The sequence below is a fragment of the Notechis scutatus genome, chromosome 2 (assembly GCF_049901735.1).
Source record: "Notechis scutatus isolate UNSWTSFEM ecotype Mainland chromosome 2, rNotScu1.2, whole genome shotgun sequence".
NCBI classification, from domain to species: domain Eukaryota; kingdom Metazoa; phylum Chordata; class Lepidosauria; order Squamata; family Elapidae; genus Notechis; species Notechis scutatus.
Genome location: NC_142010.1, coordinates 9,928,366 through 9,954,046, shown reverse-complemented (window position 1 = coordinate 9,954,046; position 25,681 = coordinate 9,928,366). Strand labels below are relative to the sequence as shown.

The 25,681-nt window shown below is 38.7% G+C and overlaps 1 protein-coding gene across 1 annotated transcript; it reads right to left on the bottom strand.

The window, feature by feature from the left end:
* Window positions 1–1,723: 1,723 nt before the first annotated feature.
* LOC113426397 (vomeronasal type-2 receptor 26-like) lies at window positions 1,724–22,490 on the bottom strand. Its single transcript, XM_087954118.1, has 10 exons — window positions 22,338–22,490; window positions 19,316–19,606; window positions 16,037–16,282; window positions 15,469–15,565; window positions 12,875–12,977; window positions 7,426–7,717; window positions 5,559–5,876; window positions 4,262–4,486; window positions 3,647–3,773; window positions 1,724–2,619 (listed from the first exon to the last, which is right to left on the bottom strand). Exons 1-10 carry the CDS (start codon window positions 22,488–22,490, stop codon window positions 1,724–1,726), a joined length of 2,748 nt encoding a protein of 915 aa, XP_087810244.1.
* Window positions 22,491–25,681: the final 3,191 nt, after the last annotated feature.

Sequence of the window (25,681 nt, the reverse complement as noted above, 5' to 3'; positions counted from 1 at the left end):
ACTCCAAAATTGGGAGAAGGGAATTAGATAGAGAGATAAGTTCCAATGCTCAATCCATCCCAAATACTAACCATTCCAGAGGTATCAACTCTACAAAATGTGGAACGTTTATCTACTCAGATAAACATTCCACATTTCAACTCAAAAGTTATTCACAAATATAAAATAATCCTAACATCCTAATATAAAAACACTACAACTTAACCTAATAGAGTTAGTTTCCCTTATGAAAAGAAAAATCAATTACACAATTAGATAATAATCATTTAGATATTTAATAATTAGGATAGAGAAAATAGCTAACAAGCAAAAGATTTAAACCCCAAATAACCATATCCAGTATGTCACATTTTTTGAAACAATCTATATCCCATTATATGACACGAGCTCCAGGGTGTGTGTATCAACATGTTAGTCTTGGATGTAGAGACAAACTGAGTATCGTATTAGTAAAAAAACTGCCTGGATGCTCATGGTATCCTTTCTCAGGCTTCTGGAGCTGGTTTCTGCAGGGGAACTTCATAAGGATATCTAATGAAGACCAGGAGTATGTGGCCTCCTTGGTAACTATGAGCTTCTCTCAGGAAATCTCAGGCCAGACACATCAAGCCAGATGTACATTAAACCTCTTCTTTCTCTCAGAGCAGATGTCACACTCCAGAGTTGGAAGGGATTCCAACCACCATGTTGCTATATCATCCACTTGTGACTGTATGAATGTAGGTTTGTCGCTTGTATCCTTACGATTTATATTGACTATTTCCTAATATGATTTGATTGCTTATTGTACCCTATGACTATTATTAAGTGTTGTACCTTATGATTCTTGACTCTTTTCTTTTATGTTCACTGAGAGCATTTGCGCCAAGACAAATTCCTTGTGTGTCCAATCAAACTTGGCCAATAAAAGAATTCTATTCTATTCTATCACAATTCAGTTGTATATAGAAAGCACCATGGACCAGAATCTTGCAACTTATCATTTTGATGGGACTCTCAGACTAGGGAGTTCTTCCTTTCTTCTTGGTGCCCATGTTGACCAGAGAGTAATCAGGAGAAGGATCTGAATTGGCATCAGTGCTTCATTCACTGTCAGCTGAGTTTACAGGCAAAGATCTAGATGGGATCCAATCCATCCGTGCTTTGCAACCTGACTCATATTTATTAAAACAAACAATACAAGCAGCCTTCAACTTATGACCACAATTGAGCCAAAAAAATTATGTAGCTAAGTGGAACATTTGTTTTCATTTGAGTTTTGCCCTATATTAAACCTTTCTTGCTGCAGATGTTAAGTTAGTAACATGGTTATTAAGTGAATCTGGCTTCCTCATTGACTTTGCCTGTCAGAAGGTCAAAAAAATTATTCCAATGACCCTGGACATTGCAACTATAATAAAAACCACTCATTTGCCAAGCATATGATTTTTGATCATATGACCATAGGGATGATGCAATGTTCATTAGTATGAAAATTGGCCGCAAGTAACTTTTTCGGTGCTAAAAAAGTTATGACTTTTTTCAAAGTTGTAACTTTGAGCAATCACTAAATGAACTGTTGCAAGTTGAGGAGTACCTGAAGTCTTTTTCTACCATGACTTGAAATAAACTTGGCTTTCTGTAGGGGGACCTTGGAGTGGGAAATTAAAAATGTCAGTAGTTACTTTTCAGAACTGTTAACTGATATTTGTAAATATACCTATCTAAAACTCACATTTCTATTTTATTTTGACATTACATATTCTTTTGTATTGAGGTCAGGTCTTAGGAAAATAATGAAACACTTGGGCATGAAGATGCAGCCAAGAAGTCCAGCATTGGAGGCCAGGATGGAGAAGACCTGCACAGCCACCATGTATTTCCCTTTGGTGCTCAGGTAGGTGGGCAAGAAGGACACCCAGACACTGCAGAAGACCAGCATGCTGAAGGTGATCAGCTTGGCTTCGTTGAAGGCCCCAGGCAGATTCCTGGCCAGGAAAGCCACAGTGAAGCAGATGGCAGCCAGGAAGCCCATGTAGCCAAGGGCCCCATAAAACATGGTGACAGAGCCTTCATTGCACTGTAGAATGATTTCTGCAGATTGTGAATGCATGTCAGTCTCAGGGAAAGGGGGGAAAGCAGCCAGCCAGATGCTGCAGAAGACAACTTGGAGACCAGAGCATGAAAGGATAATGGAGTTGGTAAAACCCTTTCCCAGCCATCTCTGCATGTTATTCCCTGGTTTTGTGGCCAAGAAAGCCAGCACCACTGTGATGGTTTTGGCCAAGACAGAAGAAATGGCAGCAGAGAAGATGATGCTGAATGTCATTTGTCGAAGAAGGCAGGTGACTCTCCTTGGCTGGCCAATGAACAAGAAGGGGGTAAAGAAGGAAATCAGGAGACAAATCAGAAGGATATAAGAGAGGTCCCGATTGTTGGCTTTGACTATAGGAGTTTCTTGGAATTTAATGAAGATTCCCAAGACCAAGAATGTGATTAAAGTGAGGAACAAGGCAATGGAAGTCAAGATGATGCCTAATTTTTCTTGATAGGATAGGAAAGTCTTTGTTTTGGGGATACAGTGATCTCGGTTGTTGTTTGGACGTTGATCTGGTGGACATTTGCTGCATTTTTCTGCATCTAAAAAAGCATAAGAGTAACATTTACTTTAAAGCTATGTGCTAACTTCCCCTATTGCAATGTTGACTGGGCTGCCAGCAGTTGTGTGTTTCTCTCTCCCCTGGTCCATGTAAAATTTGTCTTGCACAAAATGGTTCCTGTGTCCAAAAAGGTTGAGGTCGGCTTCCATGGAGCCTTATCTGTCTGTTCCAAATTGAAGACAAACCTTTTTTGGGTGGATTCCTGTATTATAGGCAGAATAATGGTTGCTTGCCTCTGATCTAATACATGACAGGATGCCCTGGAACCTCTAACTTTTATGGGAAATGGGGTGCATAATAATGTGAAACATGAAAAGTGCGAAGAAGACCAGTGGTGGGATTCAAAACTTTTTACTACCGGTTCTGTGGGCATGGCTAGGTGGGTGTGGCTGTGACTGGGTGGGCGTGACTGGGTGGGCGTGGCTTTTTTGCTTTTTTTGTTTGCTTTTTTGCAGCCAACCCCCCACTCGTTTCTTGGGCCTTCTGGTCTCAGGCAAGCCTCCTGGGGGGAGTTTTTTCTCCCAGGAAGCTCCCCTGGGGCTCAGGAAGGAAAAAAATGGAGCCTGGAGGGGGAATGCAGCACTCCCCCCTCGCTCTGTTTTGGGGCCTTCTGGGCCACAGGGGAGCCTCCTGGGTGAAGCAATAAGACAAGCTAGGGGAATCCCACCACAGCTGATCGTATAAATAGGTGATTGTCAGGAGGGAAAAGAAAAGAAATACATTAAGGGGCGAGCATCAGGCAGGCGGGCTGAGTGAGCATCGATTAAGACAAAGGATAGGAGAGGTCAACTCCCTGGTGAAGCTAAGATTTTTTTTCTCCAATTGTTTTTATGTTCTGTTCCCACTTTAACCTCCAGAGTTAAACCTCTTATCATTTAGTAGAGAAAAAAATATGCATATTAGATGTGAATTGATAAAAAGCTTATCAAAATGCCTTCATGGAAATTTTTTGAGGTACGTGGTCTTCCTAGAAAGGAAAGTTTCCCCTTTCCTCTGGTGTCACCCACCTTCCATGGTGGAGATGGTTCCTTCTGCACAGGGAAGACAGTCGTAGCAGCACATGGGCCTCCCTTCTTGAGCCACCTTCATGAATCCGGGATGGCAGCTTTCCACACACCTGGAAGGAGGCAGGGGCTGAACAAAGGAAGGAAGACCAGGAAATTATTTATGATTTAATTTCCAGAAGGGAGCATAAGAGGGAGAATTTGGTGATCTCCTGCTTATATTTAGCTTTGCTAAATCTAAAGCTTATACAAAGAACTCAGAAATGTGCTTGTTTGCACATTGCCTCCATTCTTTTTCTCTAATATTCTGTACATGTCCATTTTAGTTTATGTTCTAAATTTACATGTTACATTGCTAAAGATAATGTTTAATGCACTTTTTTCCTTGGGGAAAGAAACCAAACCTACCCTGGGTCAAACATTCCTTGCTTTGAGATGACTAGAGAATAGTTTCCTTAAACAGACAAATATATATATTTCTTAAAGAGAGCTTGATATCTACCCAACAAATGTGTTGCTTCTCATGGAGGATGTAAATGACATTCAAAATCACTCTGTGACCCAAGAAAGCAAACCTGTTGGTAAGAGATTCACAAAAAGTTAAATGATTTTCTCCACCTTTTTCAGCTTATTGATTTCCGCTATAACCTTTGGATCGACCATGAACTTGAAATCTAGGGATCCTTGTTTTTCTAGGCTGCCAAACATCAGTTTCTTAATTGACCTGTTGTGATATAGCCAATTAACAATGTCCAGGTCTACTGTTAGTTCTCCTTTCTCATCCAGATATACTCCTTCTATGGATTTATTATAAAATTCAGAATTTCCAAGGAAGGGATGAAGCTGGAATGGAAGGAAAATATGAGAAAGTTTAGACATGCCCAAACGTCTGTGTGGAAAAAGGACAATTAATCGATACTGAATGTAACCCTTACCAACTTATTGTTTAAAAATACTGTATATGAATTGAACAAGCACCGTGAAGAGAAATAATTTCACAGAGATTCTGGATCCTGTAATTATTGCCATGAAAAATACAATTGGTTTCTGGAATCACTGTATTATCTACTTCTTGCCCTTTCCAGTTTGGGAGGTTTGTCATGAAACTTCGAAGCCTATCTCATCTTCTATATCTATAAAAGCGAAATACCACTCACGCATCATCACAGAATCTCCAGAACCATAAAAGCCTACAAACTTGAAATTTGGCACATATGTTCCTCTTGGCTTCTAGGTGCTCACTCAGAAAGGATTTTTCGAAATGACCATCAGAGCATTAGTATTTCGTATATTATTATTAACATGCTCTGATGCTAAGGAGTTTTACTCCTCCTCCCCACCTGAAAAGAAATCTATCCAAATGCAAAACACAAGCAGAGGAGAGGAGTTTCCTTTTCAGTTTTAGTTTCACAGCAGCAAGAAGCTTTAGTACAGAACAGTTGAACTAAGCCACGCTCCTTGCTGTCTCCTGCTTGCTCACACAGCAAATACTGCTTCAGTTTCCAAACAGCTTTCAAATCTCTCACATACTGACAGGATGCTAGCCAGATAAATACCAATGGATGCTGGTAGGCAGAGGCAGAATTTCCCCCGCCCCCTTATTTTCCTCCCCCAAAACTAAGCCCAACCACATAGTTTCATAGCGAAGCACAGGTATCGAGCTATACTTTTATATATATATCCCTTATATTACAAAATCAAGACAAGGTTATTTTGGACTTCATTCATAGAACATAGAATATTAGAGTTGGAAGAGACCTCTGAAGTGTTCCAGTTGACATCCCTTCTCAAGCAAGAATTCAGTTAATTTATTGTACTCATAATATATGATATTTTCAAAACAGCTCCCCAGTTCTTAACATTACAAAATGGATTCTTGGCTACAGGAGGGATGGATGTAACAGAAAAGAAATACCTGCCAAGCCTTCAGTCTTGAAGTTTCCAAGCTTTTACTACCTTCCATCTTTGTCCTCTTGGACCTGGACAAATAGGCTGCATGTAAGGCCCGGGCCACAGCCCAGATGGTGCTGTAAATGAAATAATTGTCCAGACATAGAATCTGATCCATCTTTTCCTGGGACAGAGTCTGTAATTCTTCTCTCTCTCTGCACCGTCTCCAGAATTTCACAGAAAAGGCATCCTTGGTGTATGAGCACATAAAGGATTTTTCTGCAAAGCCTTCCATGAAAGAATAAAATGGCCTAAACCCACCATACTTTGTCATTTGATTTGTCTTCAAAGGAAAAGAAAGAATACTGTGAACAAATTGGAAATAAAGTTTTTCTTCAGACAAATAAGTGCTAAAGTCCCAGACTACTGTTGTTATCAGGACTTTTCCTGCAACAGGTTCCTTAATTCTTTCATGGGCCAGGTGTAGAATGGTCAATCCAATGCCAACCGATTCAATCTCGACCAAAAAAAGAATGACATTCACTTGCCTCCAACGGTGATATATATGCAAATTTTTAAAGATATTTTGAAAAGTTGGTGTAAAGATATGCGATATAACTGGACAAACGCCACTCCTTATCAGCATGGAAGTCAAGATTGTCATGAATTTCTGCCCCTTCTCAGTGTCTGGAGCAAGCAGACCAACCAAAGTCCACCTGAAATGGAGGAGCAGGTTGACCATCCCTGAATATTGGAATCCTTCAGCAGGGAGCATCGGGTAGAAGAAAGGAAACACAGTTTTATCCCTCAGAATCTGGGAAACAAAATTGTAACTAATCTGAAAAGGAAGGAAAAGTGTTATGTTATCTGAGACCCATATGAGACAAAGTGTAACATTCCAATTCTGTCCCTAATGAAGGCTTATAATAGAATTATACTTCTAACAGCAACAGAGTTAGCTTTGTGTGTCAACAAAAAATTAAGACCAAATCACTAGCAATTTGTTATATATGTGACCAGATCTTTTACACCCAGACAGATGACAGCACAAGGAAATTAGGAATGCTGGAATGAAATTAGCTTTGTAATCCTTAAGGCTGCATAGAATAGAAGAATAGAATAGAATTTGTTATTGGCCAAGTGTGATTGAACACACAAGGAATTTGTCTTTGGTGCATATGCTCTCAATGTACATAAAGAAAAAAATAAAATACATTCATCAAGGATCATAAGATACAACACTTAGTGATAGTCATAGGATACTAATAAGCAATCAAATCATACTAGGAAACAATAAAACAATATAAATTGTAAAGATACAAACAACATGGTTAAGGTTATAAGTTGGAAGAGATAGGTAATAGGAAGGATGAGAAGAATAATAGTAATACAGTCTTACTAAATAGTGTGATAATGTTTTTTTAAAATTATTGAATAAATATTAAAAACAATAGTTTGACAGTGTTGAAGGCAATATTTGTTCAGCAGAGTGATGACATTTGAGAAAAAACTGTCCTTGTGTCTAGTTGTTCTGGTGTGTAGTGCCCTATAGCGTTGTTTTGAGGGTAGAAGTTGAAACAGTTTACGTCCAGGATGTGTGGGAGTGTGTAGATTAGGCTTAGTTCCACTCTTTGCAGTAAAGACATCTCCATTCACCTATTTCTTCATGCATTCCTTCTCTTCTCATTCATTCCTCCTTATCCTAGGAGAAGAGAATGTCCTTAGGTTTAGTAAAAGGGGATATATTTGTTTAACTCTTTCCCTCTCTTTGAATAACCTGAACTATCAGTCTATAGGTTTATTGTTCCCACAATGAAACCTGGTCTTCATTTACAGATGGAGGATCTCTGATTGAAAGCCACATGATTAAAATCTTCTCTGCAAAGACTCACCTGTGGGATTTTGTAGGTGCCCAACATGGATGATATCTGGATGGAGAAGCCTGTTTCAGTACCTTCAAGAACAGCCACTGTGTTTCTCTGCCTCCCACAACTGTAGTTGGGGACATTGGCCTCCCCGTCTGAAAGCAGGTCCAGCAAAGCATCTGAAGTCTTTTCTGCATTGAAATAATTTTCATAGACATTGTAGCCCAGGGTGATGTTGGGTAAGTGATGGGAATCCTGGTTGATCTCCTGGATAGCAAAAAGGAAGGATAGCATTTTCCAGTATTTTGGTGATGACATCCTGCATAGAAAAGGTATTAAACATACAGTAATCACAAAAAGAGCATTATATTTCATCTCTGTTTATCAAAATAATTCAAAACCGCCTTAGCCAAAGAATTCTGTTGAAAGGGTTGGTGCAATTCTGAAAAAAATGTAATCCATAAATAATAAAAAACCACATTACATTAATAAAATATCTGATTACAGATTAACAGAGTTGGAAGAGACCTTGTAGGTCATCTAGTCAAACCCCCCACCCAAGCAGGAGACCCTACATCATTTCTGACAAACGGCAGTCCAATCTCTTCTTGAAAGTCTCAAGTGATGAAGCTCCCACAACTTCTGAAGGCAACTTCTGTTCCATTGGTTGATTGTTCCCACTATCAGAAAATGTCTTGTTTCTAGGTTGAATCTCTCCTTGATCAGTCTCCATCCATTATTCCTTGTCTGGCCTTTGGGTGCTTTAGAAAATAGCTTGACCCCCTATGTGGCAGGCCCCCCCCAATATTGGAACACTGCTATCATGTCTCCCCCTTGGTCCTTCTCTTCACTGGACTAGCCATGCCCAGTTCCTTTAACCGTTCTTCATATGTTTTAGTCTCCAGTCCCCTAATCATCCTGGTTTTTCTTCTCTGCACTTTTTCTAGAGTCTCAACATCTTTTTTATAGTGTGGTGACCACAACTGGATGCAGTACTCTAGGTGTGGTATTACTAAGGCTTTCGTTTATAGAGTGGTATTAGTACCTCACTTGATCTTGATTGTATCCCTCTGTTAATGCAATTTATTTCAAAAGTACTAACCAGACGTGTGATAGCTGAGCAGGTTTCAGCAGTTGGTGACATCTGGGTAGATTGTTCCACCTATTTTAAGAAGGCAAAGAGATCTCCCCAGATTTCACTCATATTTTAATAAAGCTCTTGGATTATTTCAATTTCATTTGAAGATACTCAGTGCACTTTATATCTAAAGGAATGGTTTTGCTATTAGCTTTGGCTTATTGTTGAAGTTGTCAGTATTCTTGCATTTGGTCTAAGAGTACAGACTGACGAATGAATATTTTCATTCTTTTCTCTGTAGTTATCTTTTTCCAGTATTTAACATTGTAGTTGTTTTGACCTATTTTTATATTAAATATAACATCATTAAGTGCACAATTGGACACACACTTACATAGAGAATGAGGAATTATGACTCTTAACAAAACCAATAAATTATTGATTCCTGCACAGTTTGCATTTTGATGACTGCTGTCAAAAGTCTTTGGAGAATTGATTTACATTTAAATCATTATAGGATTAGGGGATTTGGTATTATTTTAAAATGGAAATCACCCAACATGGAAACTCAATGAAATAACAAGTTCTAACCTGATATTTGTTCAATGAACATAAGATCCAAAAACAGAAGTGGGAACTTCTAATTTCCAGAAGTGGGAATTGCATTTTCAGTGTAAGGAAAAATATATAGAATTCCTACATTTTTGAATCCTTTCATGGGGGAAGGGGGTGCTAGAAGAGAGGAACTATCCAATTCTCCTTTGAGGAGAATGTCAAGGAAAAGGGCCTGTTTGTTCTTGAAAGTTAAGAAAAAGAGAAAATCTCGGCTACATGTATGTACTTGAGAATTTCAAAGGAGACAGATGCATTGTGTGCTCAAGCTAAAATAGATCCCAACCAGGGGTGTGATTCAACCAGTGTAGCAACCAGTTTGGTGAGCATGTGCTTCACACACGCACAGAGTGTTTTCTACTGACCTTCTCCTGCAATCCTGCAATCTCCCTTTGTGTTAAACAGCTGATGCATGGGAATCTGCTGTGCTTCATGAAGCAGCTAAGCTTGAAAACGGGGAAATAAAGGTCAGCATAAGAGTCGGAGTGGGTGGAAGGACCCAGCAGCTGATAATCGGAGCTACTAGTTTGGCCGAACCGGGCTGAACCGGTAGAATCCCACCACTGATCCCAACGGATTAAGTGCCTGCTAGAATTGTTGAACTAAGTAAGAAATAAAGTTGCTTTAGTGCAGCACAAGAAAATGGACTTACGAGAATATTGGTGTTCTAGGAGATATTTGGAAATTTAATATTTGAAACAAAGCCTTCGTTGCAGAGATTATGCAATCAATGGAAAGGTCTCCTGGCTTGTAATGATTATTTGGGTCAACCTCATTCCTCGGCAGAGTCAGGGGGCATTTGGCTTGGAGCATCCCTAAAATTCTCTGGGTCCACAAGAACAAGAGAAGCAGCTGCATAACTGGTGTTTCTGGTGACTCCTCCAGTCTTGTAGGTGATTTCAATGAAGAGCGAGAAGAAGAGATGGAAGAAAGCTTTCATTTCAGGCAGAAATCAACCAAGGCTTCTTTTATAGACAGGGAAAAAAAATCTTCTTGCCTGCACTAAATCATCACAAGCTTCTCTTTCTCTCCAGACACATTTATGCATCCACCATTTTCCAATGACAGCCCACAAGGTTCTTGTGTGAAATCCAGGTGAAAACATGTGAATGAGCTGTTGTTGCAAACCTTTTGAAAGGTTGCAGAAAAGACTCTTGAGAATTAGCACCAAGACAATCACTAAATCATTGTAATTCAGATATGACAACATTTGGACACACGGGGAGAGAAGTCACAGGTGGGCTCCAAACTTTGGAGAGGCATCACTGAGTGAGAGAGAGGAGAACTTGACTCCAAACTTTTCTAAGAAAATGTCATTATGAAAACCAGTAGCAAGACAGAGTGTTAGCAATTGTGTGTGAACAGTCACACATTGATCTGGATGTATAGGTAGTCCTCGATTTATGACCACAATTGAGCCCAAAAATTCTGTTGCTAAATTAGATATAGTTGTTAAGTGAATGTTGTCCCATTTTAAGACTTTTCTTGCCCCTGTTGTTAAATGAATCACTGCAGTTCTTAAGCTCAATGGCAGTAACTGTGAGAGGGATCTTGGAGTCTTAGTGGACAACCAGCTAAATATGAGCCAGCAGTGTGCAGCAGCAGCCAAAAAAGCCAATGCAATCCTAAGTTGCATTAACAGAGGGATACAATCAAGATCAAAGGAGGTATTAATACCACTCTATAAAGCCTTAGTAAGACCACACCTAGAGTGCTGCATCCAGTTTTGGTCACCACATTACAAAAAAGATGTTGAGACTCTAGAAAGAGTACAGAGAAGAGCAACCAGGATGATTAGGGGACTGGAGACTAAAACATGTAAAGAACAGTTACAGAACTAGGCTTGGCTAGTCTAGTAAAGAGAAAGACCAGGGGAGACATGATAGCAGTGTTCCAATATTTGGGGGGCTGCCACAGAGAGGAAGGGGTCAAGCTATTTTCTAAAGCACCTGTAGGCCAGACAAGGAATAATGGATGGAAACAGAACAAGAAGAGATTTAACCTGGAAATAAGGAGAAACTTTCTGACAATGAGAACAATCAACCAATGGAACAGCTTTGCCCTTGGAAGTTGTGGGAGCGTCATCACTTGAGACTTTCAAAAAGAGATTGGACTGCCATTTGTCAGAAATGGTGTAGGGTCTCCTACTTGGGTGGGGGGATTGGACTAGATGACTTACAAAGTCCCTTCCAACTCTGATTATCTGTTATCTGAACACCTAGAACAAGCAAATTTATAACCAGAACCCAACACAGATTTTTGAAAAACAGATCATGCTAAACAACTCTTATATCATTTTTTTTGACAAACTGATTACATTAGTTAAACAGTGAAATATGACAGACTTGGTTTGGTAATCTTGGCTTTGAGTGATATGTTTGGTCAGTCTTGTTCTAGGATTTCCTTTTTTGTAGATTTTTGCAGTCCATGAAATTATTTATCCAGAGAGATCAGACCGGAAACATAAAAACTAACTGTATTTTATTATTATACTCTACTTTAATTCTATTAACTAACTAACTAACTAACCTAGATCTAGTTTATAATAAAGCTACATTAACAGAAACTTGCTGTTTTCTGAAAATACAATTCCCCTGCCATCACCTTTACAGGCTGAGAATCTAAGGATTGCTTTTGAAATTCTTGCTCAACGCACTTTTGCAGCTACGGGCCAGGCTGCCTCTTATCTGACCTTTCCCTAGGAAGCATCTCTACATACCATTGAAACACTTGAGATCAAGAGTGTGTGTATGAACATGTTAGCCTGTGCTGAGGATTCTATTGATATATAATAGCTGACTGACTGCTAAGTGATATCCTTTCATTGACTGCTGCAGCTGGTTTCTGCCAGAGACATTCAATTTCCATGATAGATTTGAAAAGGACCAGAGGCTTGTGGCCTCCTTGACAACCATGAGCATCTTTTAATTCAGAGCAGATTAATGATCTGGAGATGGAAAGAATCTCAAGCACCATGTTGCTATCAAATCCTGATTCAGTTGTCAGTACAGAGCACACTGGAACAGAATTCTGCAATTTTAAATTTAATGTGGAAAAAAGCAAGGTTTTACACCTGGGCAGGAAAAACCAAAAGTACAAATACAGATTAGGTGAAACATGGCTCAAAAACAGTAACTGTGAGAGGGACCTCAGAGTCCTAGTGGATGATCACTTAAATATGAAATAGCAGTGTGCGGTGGCAGCCCAAAAGCGCTGGTTGTATAAACAGAGGCATAGAATCAAAATCACGTGAAGTGTTACTACTGCCTTGGTAAGACCACACCTGGAATACTGCATCCAGTTTTGGTCACCACACTACAAAATAAGTTGTTAAGTCTTTGGCAAAAGTGCAAAGAAGAGCAATTAAGATGATTAAAAGGACTGGAGACTAAAATATATGAAGAACGGTTGCAGGATTTGGGTTTGGCTAGTCTGGAGAAAAGAAGGACTGGTGGGTGGATATGATAACAGTATTCCAATATTTATGGGGCTGCCACAAAGAGGAGGGGAACAATTTATTTTCCAAAGAATCAGAGGGCAGGACACAAAACAATGGATGGAAACTAATCAAGGAGAGAAGCAACTTCTTCCTATCAGTGAGGACAATTAACCAATGGAACGACTTGCCTTCAGAAGTTGTGGGTGCTTCATCACTGGAGGCTTTTAAGAAGAGACTGGAAGGCCACTTGTCTGAAATGGTGTAGGATCTCCTGCTTATGCAGAGGGTTAGACTAGAAGACCTCCAAGGTCCCTTCCAGTAGTATTCTGATTGATTGATTGACTTACTGATAATGCACTTTGATAGGGCACAAGACTTTCAAGCTTATGGGGTTCTTCCTCTTTTGCAAACCTGTTGGCAGAAGAGCCATCAGTGCTGGCATGGAGGGTCCTGAAAGGGCATCAATATTTGATTCACTGTTTGCAGGCAAAGCTCCAATCCATCCATGTATTGAAACTGGCTCTAGCACCATGATAAGCATTCATAGCCATTCATGTACTTTTCTGATCACTCAGTTGCAAAAAAGAAAAGAAAAGGGAAAATACTGACTTTCCTGGGTAGGGTTGATGGGAGGAACATTAAAAGGTGATTTTTTTTTGGCCTGAATTAGTAACTGATATTTTATAACATACCTACCCATAAAAACTCATTTTTCTATTTTATTTTGACATCACATGTTCTTTTGTATTCAGGTCTGGTCTCAGAATGATAATGTAGCACTTGGGGATGAAGATGCACCCCAGCAACCCAGCATTGGAGATCAAGATGGAGAAGACCTGCACAGCCACCATGTATTTCCCTTTGGTGCTCAGATAGGTGGGCAGGAAGAACACCCAGACACTGCAGAAGACCAGCATGCTGAAAGTGATCAGCTTGGCTTCGTTGAAAGACCCAGGCAGATTCCTGGCCAGGAAAGCCACTGTAAAGCAGACGGCAGCCAGGAAGCCCATGTAGCCAAGGGCCCCATAAAACATGGCGACAGAGCCTTCACTGCACTGTAGAATGATTTTTGCAAATTGTGAATGCATATCTGTCTCAGGTAAAGGGGGGAAAGCAGCCAGCCAGATGCTGCAAAAGACAACTTGGAGACCAGAGCATGAAAGGATAATGGAGTTGGTAAAACCCTTTCCCAGCCATCTCTGAACATTATTCCCTGGTTTTGTGGCCCAGAAGGCCAGCACCACTGTGATGGTTTTGGCCAAGACAGAAGAAATGGCAACAGAGAAGATGATGCTGAAGGCTGTTTGTCGAAGAAGGCAGGTGAGTCTCCTTGGCTGACCAATGAACAAGAAGGAGGTGAAGAAGGAAAGCAGGAGACAAACCAGAAGGATATAAGAGAGGTCCCGATTGTTGGCTTTGACTATGGGAGTTTCTTGGAACTTAATGAAGGTTCCCAAGATAAAGCATGTGATCAAAGAGAGGAACAGAGCAATGGAAGTCAAGGCAATGCCCAATTGTTCTTGATAAGATAGGAAAGACCTAATCTTGGGGATACAGCGAGTTTGGTTTTTGTTTGGATGTTGATTTTCTGGACATTTGTTGTATTCTTCTGTGTCTGAAAAAAGGCAAGAATAACATCTACTTTAAAGCTATAATGCTAAAATATCCTGTTTAAGAGTTATCTTGTCTTCCAATTGTTAAAGAAGCTTAATTTGGCTTCCTCAAATGAGAAAGGGAGTGAATTCATGGCCTCAATGGTCTCTTCCAAGTTTGATCATTTTGAAAGGACAGCTATCCTATCGCTTCTTATTGGACAGGCATTCTGAAGACTTATGGGAACTTCTGATTTTTAAGGGAAATGTGGAGAATAGAAATGAATTTGAAACATTATTTGAAAGTGCCACCCACCTTTCATGGTGGAGATGGTTCCTTCTGTGCAGAGAAGATAGTCATAGCAGCAGATAGGCCTCCCTTCCTGTTCCACCTTCATGAATCCAGGACAGCAGCTTTCCACACACCTGGATGGAGGCAGGGGCTGAGCAGAGGGAGGAAGACCATCCAGAAAATGAGTTATAATTTAATTTCCAGAAAGGGGTGAAAGAGAAAGGGCTTGGGGATCTTCAGTTCAAGGGTCTGCTTTTCTAAATGTGAAACCTATATAAAGATATCATCAATCTGCTTGTTTGAATGTTGCTTCCCCTTTCTTCTTTCTTTCTAATTTTTGTACATTTCCTTATTTGGTTTAGGTTCTAATAGAATAGAATAGAATAGAATAGAATAGAATAGAATAGAATAGAATAGAATAGAATAGAATAGAATAGAATACTTTATTGGCCAAGTGTGATTGGACACACAAGGAATTTGTCTTGGTGTAAATACTCTCAGTGTACATAAAGAAAAGATACATTCATTAAGAATCAAGAATCATAATGTACAACACTTAATGATAGTCATAGGGTACAATCAACAATCAATTCATACTAGGAAACAGTCAATATAAATTGTAAGGATACAAGCGACAAAGTTACAGTCATACAGTCACAAGTGGGTGTGTGATAAGGAGTGATGAGAAGATTAACAGTAATAGTAGTACAGACTTTGTAATAGTTGAACAGGGTTGAGGGAATTATTTGTTTAGCAGAGTGATGGCATTCGGGGAAAAACTGTCCTGTGTCTAGTTGTTCTGGTGTGCAGTGCTCTATAGTGTCGTTTTGAGGGAAGGAGTTGAAACAGTTTATGTCTGGGATGTGAGGGGTCTGTAAATATTTTCACAGCCCTCTTTTTGACTCCTGCAGTATACAGGTCCTCGATGGAAGGCAGGTAGGTAGTAATTGTTTTTTCTGTTTTTTTTCTGTAGTTTTTTGTTTTATCTAAATTTACATTCTATATTTCTCAAGGTATAGTTCAATACTTCTTTTTTCTTTTGGGGAAATAAACTCACTGTTAGGCTTTCCATCATTGATGTGGCATCTTTCTGGGTTCCTGCCATCAAAGGGAATGGAGGAGGGAGGCATTTGGGGCAATCCACACTTGTGTAGCTAACGGTGGGAAATGGGGAGGGGGAAATGACAACAGAAAAAGACCAGATCACCAAACCGGCTTGTACCAGGATCTTCAAGGCTGTTTTCCCTGAGAATAGAATGCTACTAGTTTCAAACCTCAGAGTTTCTCAAAACATCATACTGGCATCACAATTCGCTGGCCAGGGGCTGATCATGGTGGGAGGGATTGGGAGTTGGAAAGAATAACTTTGTACTTTGCATGGGAACACCAGATTTTTGCCTGACTTTACTGCAACCAGTTTCTTTCAATAAAAGTTCCCTTACTTTAACTAAATGGAGCCATAAGCCCTGCTTTCTTGAGAGAGCAAACTGGATAAGGTCTAACACTCACACCTACACTGGGGCAAATGTACATGCCTTCACAAAAGACTTGTAAATAATCTACTGAAATAGTTAAGAATGTTTTCTCACAGACTCTTTGATATCAAAGCAAATATTTTATCATACCTCTTGGAGAATATTCCTCACCTTGTTCAGCTTCTGCATCTCTTCCAAACTCTTTTGATTAACCATAAAGTTGAAATCCAGGGATCCCTGTTTTTCTAGGCTGCCAAACATCATTCTGTAAATTGACCTGTTGAGAAACAGCCAGTCAGCAATGTCCAGATCTGCTGTCAGATATCCCTTCTCATCCAGAGAGACTCCAGCTATGGATCTATTATAAAACTCAGAGTTTCCAAGGAAGGGATGAAGCTGGAAAAAAGCAGAAAATGGGAGAACTCAAATTACCTCTTAATATACTGATATATAACTTAGAATAGAATAGAATAATAGAGTTGGAAGGCACCTTGGAGGTCTTCTAGTCCAACCCCCTGCTTAGGCAGGAAACCCTATACCATTTCTGACAAATGGTTATCCAATCTCTTCTTCAAAACTTCCAGAGTTGGAGCATCCACAACTTCTGGAGGCAAGCTGTTCCATTGATTAATTGTTCTGTCAGGAAATTTCTCCTTAGTTCTAAGTTGCTTCTCTCCTTGATTAGTTTCCACCCATTGCTTCTTCTCCTGCCCTCAGGTGCTTTGGGGAATAGTTTGACTCCCTCTTCTTTGTGGCAGCCCCTGAGATATTGGAAGTCGGCTATCATGTCTCCCCTAGTCCTTCTTTTCATTAAACTAGACATACCCATTCTCTACATGTTTTAGCCTCCATCCCTTAACCATCTTTATTAATCTTCTTTGCACTCTTTCTAGAGTCTCAGCATCTTTTTTACCTCATGGTGACCAAAACTGGATCCAAGTGTGGCCTTACCAAGGCATTTTAAAGTGGTATTAACACTTCACGTGATTGTGGCTTTTTTGGCAGATGCAGCACATGGCTGGCTCATATTTAAATGTTGTCCACTAGGACTCCAAGATCCATCTCACAGTTACTACTATTGAGCAAGGTGCAGACTTGTGAATGTGTTCCTGGGTTCTTTGTCTGGTCTGGTCTGGTCTGGTCCTACCCTACCCTACCCTACCCTACCCTATCCTATCTTATCATCTAAGGTGGTACGGAAGTAAAGGGCAAACAAACTGATCTGCAACTTTGGGCCTTCCTCTGTGGTACATCAAATTAATCTAGTTTTTCTTAATTTGTAATTTCCTGTACAGAACAGGACAGCTCCACCTTCCTCTCTTCTGGTGGATGGAAGGAAGAGAATGGAGTGGTGGCCATGCAGAACTCTAGATGGAAGTTGAAACATTTGCATTACCTGAATAAATTAAAGACCTATCTGGAATCTGAGAGATCATGAAAAAAATGCTACAAAAGTCCATGCCCAAAACCTTGTATACCAATTCAAAAGAAACAGGTGATCCTCTAACATTAATATAGGTCTGGAGATACCAGGATGGGCATGCAATAGTATATCAGAAAGATGTTGATGCCTAGGAATGAGCATATAAGAAAGGTTAAAGCCCACAGTCATGTAATTGGAACATAAAAAGATTCAGAAGCGATGCCCCCTAAATTCTCAGGCTGTAAAAGAAAGCAGGAGATTTGTGCTTTCAGACTTGCAAGACTGTGTTAATGTAAGGTAAAGGTAAAGGTTCCCCTCACACATTCATGCTAGTCATTTCTGGATCTAGGGTGCGGTACTCATCTCTATTACAAAGCCAAAGAGCCAGTGCTGTCTGAAGACATCTCCATGGTCATGTGGCCAGCATGACTAAATGCCTAAGACACACAGAACGCTGTTACCTTCCCACCAAAGTGGTCCCTATTTTTTTACTTGCATTTTTACATGCTTTCGAACTGCTAGGTTGGCAGAAGTGGGACAAGTAACAGGAGCTCACTCTGTTATGTGGTGCTAGGGATTTGAACCACCTAACTGCTGACCTTTCTGATCAACAAGCTCAGCGTCTTCGCCACTGAGTCACCCTGTCCCTACCTGATATAGAATTGCTATTCCTGCACTGATTGAATTCAACTCTGCAGCATAAAGAAAGGTGTTCACTTGCTTCCATTTGTGATACTCATGAAACTTTATGGATATTTTTTGAATAGTTGGTGTAAAGATATGCGATATAACTGGACAAATGCCACTCCTTATCAGCATTAAAGTCAAAGTGTTCATGAATTTCTGCCCCTGGTCAGTGTCTGGAGCAAGCAGACCAACCAATGTCCACCTGAAATGGAGGAGAAGCTTGACTACCCCTGAGTACTGGAATCCTTCAGCAGGGAGCATTGGGTAGAAGAAAGAAAACCCAGTTTTATCCATCAGAATCTGGGAAACAAAATTGTAACTAATCTGAAAAGGAAAGAAAAGTGGTATTTTAATCTAAAAGCTATGGCAGATGTAAGGCACCAAATCTTTTTTTTCTTCCATATGCTTTTATTTTTTATTCAAAACAAACTTAATAAAGCCTGAGAAGACAAAAAAGAACACAAAACAATCGAAGTATTAAAAACACATTATACACATATTCTCCCCTCAAATTGAATACTGATTAATTTACTACTACAGCATTAATTCCTAGTCCTTGCGAAACAAGCCTTCTCAAAAATTTTAAACTGCCTTCCATTGAGGACCTGTATACTGCACGAGTCAAAAAGAGGGCTGTGAAAATATTTACAGATCCCTCACATCCCAGACATAAACTGTTTCAACTCCTTCTCTCAAAACGACGTTGTAGGGCACTGCACACCAGAACAACTAGACACAAGGACAGTTTTTCCCAAACGCCATCACTCTACTAAACAAATAATTCCCTCAACACTGTCAAACTATTTACTAAGTCTGCATTACTATTACTATTAATAATAGTAATAGTAATGCATCCTTCCTTTCACCTTCTCCTCCCACTTATGACTGTCTGACTGTAACCTTTTGCTTGTATGCTAACTATTTTTATTGACTGTTTCCTAGTATGATTTGATTGTTGATTGTACCCTGTGACTATCATTAAGTGTTGTACGTTATGATTCTTGATTCTTAATGAATGTATCTTTTCTTTATGTACATTGAGAGTATTTGCACCAAGACAAATTCCTTGTGTCCAATTATACTTGACCAATGAAGAATTATCTATCTATCTATCTATCTATCTATCTATCTATCTATCTATCTATCTATCTATCTATCTATCATCTCTCTATCATCTCTCTCTCCCTCCCTCCCTCCCTCCACCCACCCACCCACCTATCTATCTATCTATCTATCTATCTATCTATCTATCTATCTATCTATCTATCTATCTATCTATCTATCATCTATAAAAACTGGTCTTTCCAACAAAGACTCACCTGTGGGATTTTGTAGGTGCCCAATATGGATGATATCTGGATGGAGACGCTGGTTTCAGCCCCTTCAAGAACAGCCACTGTGTTTCTCTGCCTCCCACAAATGTAGTTGGGGACATTGGCCTCCCCATCTGAGAGCAGGTCCAGCAAAGCATCCGAAGTCTTTCCTGAATCGAAATAATTTTCATAGATATTGTAGCCTAGGGTGAGGTTGGGTAAGATATGGGAATCCCAGTTGATATTCTGATGGCTAAAACAAAGGATAGTATTTTCCAGTATTCTGTCAATTGCATCCTGCAAAGATAATATATTAAACATACAATGAAAAGAATATTTTATTTGACGCCTTTTTAGAAATATATTTCTAATTATCTTTGCCTAAGAATCAATCTGAATTGATTATAGCAATCTTGAAAAAAATGGCATGAACACATAAATTAACATGTACTACTTCAAATTCAAATCTAAACCTTTATTGTCGGAGTACAAGATGTGTAAAATGAGATTGGCTGAGCCTCCCTATCAAATAAATAATAAATCAAATAATAAAACCTAACAAATTATATTTCAACAGCACTACATGAATAAGTGACAGGTTGAGCAAGATTTCAATCAGAATAGAGCTCGAAGGGACCTTGGAGGTTTTCTAGTCTACCCCCCCTGCTCAAGCTGGAGACCCTATACCATTTCAGACAAGGGACTGTCCAGTCTTTTTTTAAAAACTTCCAGTAATGAAGCACCCACAACTTCTGAAAGCAATCTGTTTCACTGGTTAATCGTCCTCAGAAAGTTTCTCTCTAATTCCAGGTTGCTTCTCTCCTTAATTAGTTTCCATCTTGCTTGTCTTGTCTTCTGGTGCTTTGGAAAATAAGTTGACCCCCTTTTCTTTGTGGCAGCCCCTCAAATAGTGGAAGACTGCTACTATCACACCTAGTCCTTCTTTTCTCAAGGCAGGCCATACCCAATTCCTGCAACCGTACTCTCCAGGCGTTTCATTATCTGAGTTGCTCTTTTTCAAAGTCTCAGCATCATTTTTGTAACATGGTGACCAAAACTGGATGCCATATTCTAGGTTTGATATTATTAAGGATTTTCTAAGGATTTGGGCATTTAATGACATATGGCATTAAATGGATTCTTTTATCTATCCTAAGAAGACTAAGAGTCTTCACTAGATCTTTCACATATTGAATTTCTGGGATTCTTTCAATTTATACTGCACTAGCTGATAACCTGGCATTGCGCGGGTATTTATTTACCCCAATCCTGTATTAGACAGGAAAATCCTGTAGTTGGGACTCACATGTCTGTGAAGCTCTAGATGTAGTAGCTCCAGAGGTGGTATTCAGTAGGTCCTGACCAATTCTGGAGAACCAGTAGAGGAAATATTGAGTAGTTCAGAGAACCGGTAAATAGCACCTATGACTGGAGATTTTACAGTATCCTTCCCCTGCCACGTCCACCAAGCCATGCCCAGAGAACCAGTAGTAAACAAATTTGAATCTCACTACTGCATAGCTCTATCTTTCTTATTCTTTAGTTGGACCTCATAGTATTGTACTGTCTCTCAAGGCTCTCTTGAGTTACCATGGCAAGTCCATTGTTTTTAAGGCACCCCCCCCCCCGAGAGTTGTTAGGGGTGTCTTACCCCCATAGTATTTGTTTCCAGAGGATAAGTCATCTGTATACCAAATTTGGTTGAAATTGCTCGAAGTGTTTCAGAGTTATGCTGGAACACTTCCAGCATAAATCTGAAACACACACACACACACACACACACACACACACACACACACACATCCATTTTTATATAGAGAGATTTTGTTTTAAGTTTCTTAGTGCAACTGATGTCTAAAGGAATCTATTTATTATTAGCTTTGGCTTATTTTTGAGGTTGTCCTTGCAGTTGATATACGATTTCAGGCTGACTTTAAACATTCTCTCTTTTCTCTCTAAATAAATTATCCAGCATTTAACATTGGAGTTGTTTGACCTGTTTCTCTGTATACATAATCATTAACTGCACATGCAGATACAAACTCACAAAGAGAATGGGATGCTGTGAGTCTTAGCAAAGAAAAGTTATGTTGAAAGCTTTTGACTGGAGACTTCATCTACATTTAAATCATTAAATCTACATTAAATCAATGAGAGTAAAGCACTTGGTATCAGAATCACAGACAAGCAAACTCAATGAAATAATACATTCTGATTTTTTTAAAAAATCATATTACTAGTGAATGTAAGAGCCCCCTCCCCCCCCCAAAAGGAGGATACTGTCACATTTTCAGTGGAGGGAAAATATAGCATTCTTGCATTTATGGGTTATGTTGATGCCTTGATTGGGGGAAGGAAGGAAGGATTGGGGGACCATCCTTTCCTCTCTCTCCACAGTCTGTCAGCATTCCAACAAAACTGCCCATTTTGTGCAGTACTCAGAAACAAAGTTCATCAAAGTAAAAAAAAAATTAAAGAAGTCATATTGGCACATCTGAGATAACCCGAATGTGAGAGTTCCGGGATTTCTCTTTCCAATTGAAAATCAAAGTTCCATCCCCTGCACCACCAGTCCATCACATGGTCCAATCAACCATCGTCCCAACTGGAGACATTCCTCCAGACACTCTTCTCCAGGTGCAGGGTAACTTGTCCTTAACTTTATGAGAAGAATGTTGTTGAGTCTAATCTTCTACCTCTCTATGAAACCCCCCCTCCCAAATTCCCAGGCACTAAATGTGGCACCCTTGAAGCTTCCAAATAAAATATGGCTTACAAGGCTACCACAATCCATCACTGCTCCAAGGATGCTAAGGAGAGAATGGCTGTTTGTTCTTCATAGTCAAGAAAACCAGCCAATTCCTGCTGGAAGATTCCACTACAGAATTTCAAAGGAGACTCCTCATCAGATGCAGGATCTAAAATAGATCCCCAAAGGTGACAAGGAAATCTATCTGCTGGAACTTTTGAATAAATCAAAAATGAAGTAGCTCTAATGCAATGCTGGAAGATTGACTTACTCCAATACCTGTGTCAAAGGAGAGCTTTTGAAATGTAATCTTTCAAAATGAGCCTGAGTTGCAGAGATGATGCCACCAATGGAAAGCTCTCCTAGCCTGTAATGATTCTTTGGATCCACCACATCCCTCTGTAGAGTAAAGAGGCATTTGTTCTTAAGCATTCCCCAGATTTCCTGGGCCCATAGAAGTAACTGAAATAGCAACATGATTTGTGTTCCTGGTGGAATCTTTAATCCTGTATGTAATTCAAATAAAAAGCAAGATGTTGTGGAAGAAAGCTTTTGTATTTCAGACAAAATTTAGCCAAGTCTTCACTTTTCTGCCTTCCCTGAAGATGATCTCAGCCTCACTTTTTCTCTCTGGACTGATATGTGCACCCATGGATTTCCAATGCCATGGCCTCAGCCCTCAATGCTTTTGTGTGAAACCTAGGTGAAAACATAGATATTTATATCTGTCTCTGTCAAATCTGAAAGCTTCCAGAAAAGTCTTTGGAGAATTAGTACCAAGACAACAACTAAATCAATATAATTTGGATAACAGCAATAAGAAGAGTAATCACAGAGGAGGTTCATTCGTTGGAGATGGGCCACTGAGGAAAACCTGGCTCCAAATGTTCTTAAGAGGGTATCTTCATGGTAACCATTGTCAAAAAAGAGAGAGAGAGAGTTTTAGGATGTATGTAAAGAGTCACACATTAATCTTGATATATTTTGGTTTCTATTTGAAGTAGATTTTAGCTTTATTATCAAGTCAGTCAAGAATCTTCTGAGGTTCCCATTTTGAATCAAGATAATAAATGAAGTATGCAAAACATGCTTTCTTTTATTTTTAGTATTTAGTATTTATTTAATTTGTCAATTGCTTACAAGATACAGGTATAAGAATAAACATAGTTTTGAATACATGAGATAGATACTTAAAATAAAAATAAAAAGAAACAATAGGACAGGGACGGTAGGCATGATTGGGATGCTTATGCACACCCTCTACAGGCCTCTTAGGAAGGGGGTGAGGTCAATAGTAGAAAGTCTAAGATTAAAGTTTTTGGGGTTTGGGGAAGAAACCACAGAGTCAGGTAGAGTATTCCAAACATTGATCACTCTGTTGCTGAAGCCGTATTTTCTGCAGTCAAGTTTGGTGCGGTTAACCTTGAGTTTGTATCTATTGTGTGCTCTTGTATTGTTATGATTGAAGCTGAAGAATTCATTTGCAGGTAGGACATTGCAATGTATGATTTTATATACTATATTTAGATCGGACCGGAGGTGGCGTAGTTCTAGGTTTTCTAGGTCTAGAGTTTCAAGTCTGGTGGCATAAGGTATTCTACAATGAGTAGAGGAGCAGAGAACTCTTCTTGTGAAATATTTCTGGACTTTTTCAATTGTGTTAATATCAGATACGTAATAAGGGTTCCAAACTGATGAGCTGTATTCAAGTATAGGTCTAGCAAATGTTTTTTATGCTCTAGTTAGTAGTGTGATATTACCAGAGAAGAAGCTACGTAGAATTAGATTAATAACTCTTAATGCCTTTTTGGCTATGTAGTTACAGTGGGTTTTAGCACTTAGGTCATTTGAGATGAGTACTCCAAGGTCCTTGACAAAGTTTGGATTCTCAACAAGGTCTTAACTATTTAGCTTGTATTTTTTTTTCTGATTTTTTCTGCCAATATGTAGGACAGAGCATTTATTTATTGAGATTTGAAGTTGCCATTTGTTTGACCATTCTGATACATAGTCAAGATCTTTTTGAAGGGTAGCAGTGTTGTCTGTGGTGTTGAATAGCTTTACATCATCAGCGAAGAGAACGCAGTTGCTCTTGATACGATCACAGAGGTCATTTATGTAGTATATGAAAAGAGTTGGTCCTAGAACACTGCCTTGGGGGACACCACTGTTGACAGGTACAGAATTGTCATTGTGATGATTTTTGTGTGGACGTATGTTGAGACAAAAGTCAATCATGTTGTGGTCACTGTTGGAAAAGGGTTCTTTAATTTGTATTCTGTAAATTGAATTCAAACTATTGCAGAAGATGAGATTGAGGCAGTTGTTAAGCCTAGTATTATTGGTTACTAGTTGTTCCAGTCCCAGATTTGTTACAGCATTGTAGAAGGTTGTATGTATGGGTTCAGTTGTACATTCGTTTAGGGTACAGTTAATATGAGATAGATTGAAGTCACCAAGGAAGATAAAAGCGTGTGGGCAGGATGCTGCCCATGTTAGTAGTGTATTTAGCTTGTTTACATGTTCGATGTCATAATCAGGTGCTCTGTAACATAGTAAGAACTGAAATGTGATATTTAAGGTCAGTTCACAGATAATGGTCTCAGGAAGAGCAAGCTCTTGGGTTACTTGGATGTTTTTTAGATGTAAGGACTTTTTATAGAAGATAGCAACACTACCTCCTCTACGGATTTCACAATCTGATCGGTAAACATGATAGTCTCTTACTGAGGTAATGGAGTCAGGGAGAGATGCACTGAGCCATGTTTCACAGACAAATATGATGTCGAATTTAGAATTTCATTGATGTAACTTATGAAATCATAGCAAATATCCTGAGGATGAGGAATTTTATTGATTACTTTGAGCAACAGTTGATTTTAGGTTCTCCTGTTTGATTATTCTCATTTTTTAAAGAATGACAATTCTATATTGGAGTGAAAAAAGTTTTCCCTTGCTTGTGAAGGTTGAAACAAATCATAGAGTATGATTGATTGCTTAAAAGACAACATTAGCCCCAATTCTAAACTGTGAGTTAACCTAAAGAACTTCCTCACCCAATGCCTCGAAGTTAAGAATCCACACACTCACATTTTTAATTATTGTATTTTGAAAAGAGGAAAAACAAAAAAATAAAAAAAAAAAAAAAAATAATATAAAAAAAAAAAAAAATAAAAAAAATAGTTTGTAGTATTAATTATTAAATTATTTAAAAAAAAAAAAAAAAAAAAAAAAAAAAAAAAAAAAAATTTTTTTAATTTTTTTTTTTTTAAAAAATTCTTTTATTTTAAAATTAAAAAAAAAATTAAAAAAAAAATTTTACTTTTTTTATTACACAAAATTATTAATTAAAAAAAAAAAAAAAACAAAAAAAAAAAACAAAAAAAAAATAAAACCCCAAAACCTAATCCCCCCCCACCCCCCCCCACCCTCTAACATTTAAAAATTTTAAAAAAAATAAAAAAAAATATAAAAAATTTTAAAATTAAAAAAACAAAAAAATCCAAAAATTTATAAAAAAAAAAAAAAAATAAAAAAATTTAAATAAAAAAAAATTAAGTACAACCTTCTTGCCTCTTAAAAAACCCAAAAAAAAAAAAAAAAACAAAAAAAAAAAAAAAAAA

Bases quoted from the DNA above. Each gene is read 5' to 3' on its own strand.
- LOC113426397 (XM_087954118.1), bottom strand. From the start codon at position 22,490: ATGCTTAAGAACAAATGCCTCTTTACTCTACAGAGGGATGTGGTGGAT. The intron at 5,877-7,425 runs GTGAGTCTTTGC...TTTCCTTTGAAG, and splicing joins GCACCTACAAAATCCCACAG to ACAAATCAAATGACAAAGTA. The intron at 4,487-5,558 runs GTATTTCTTTTC...CTTCCATTCCAG, and splicing joins CAAGACTGAAGGCTTGGCAG to CTTCATCCCTTCCTTGGAAA.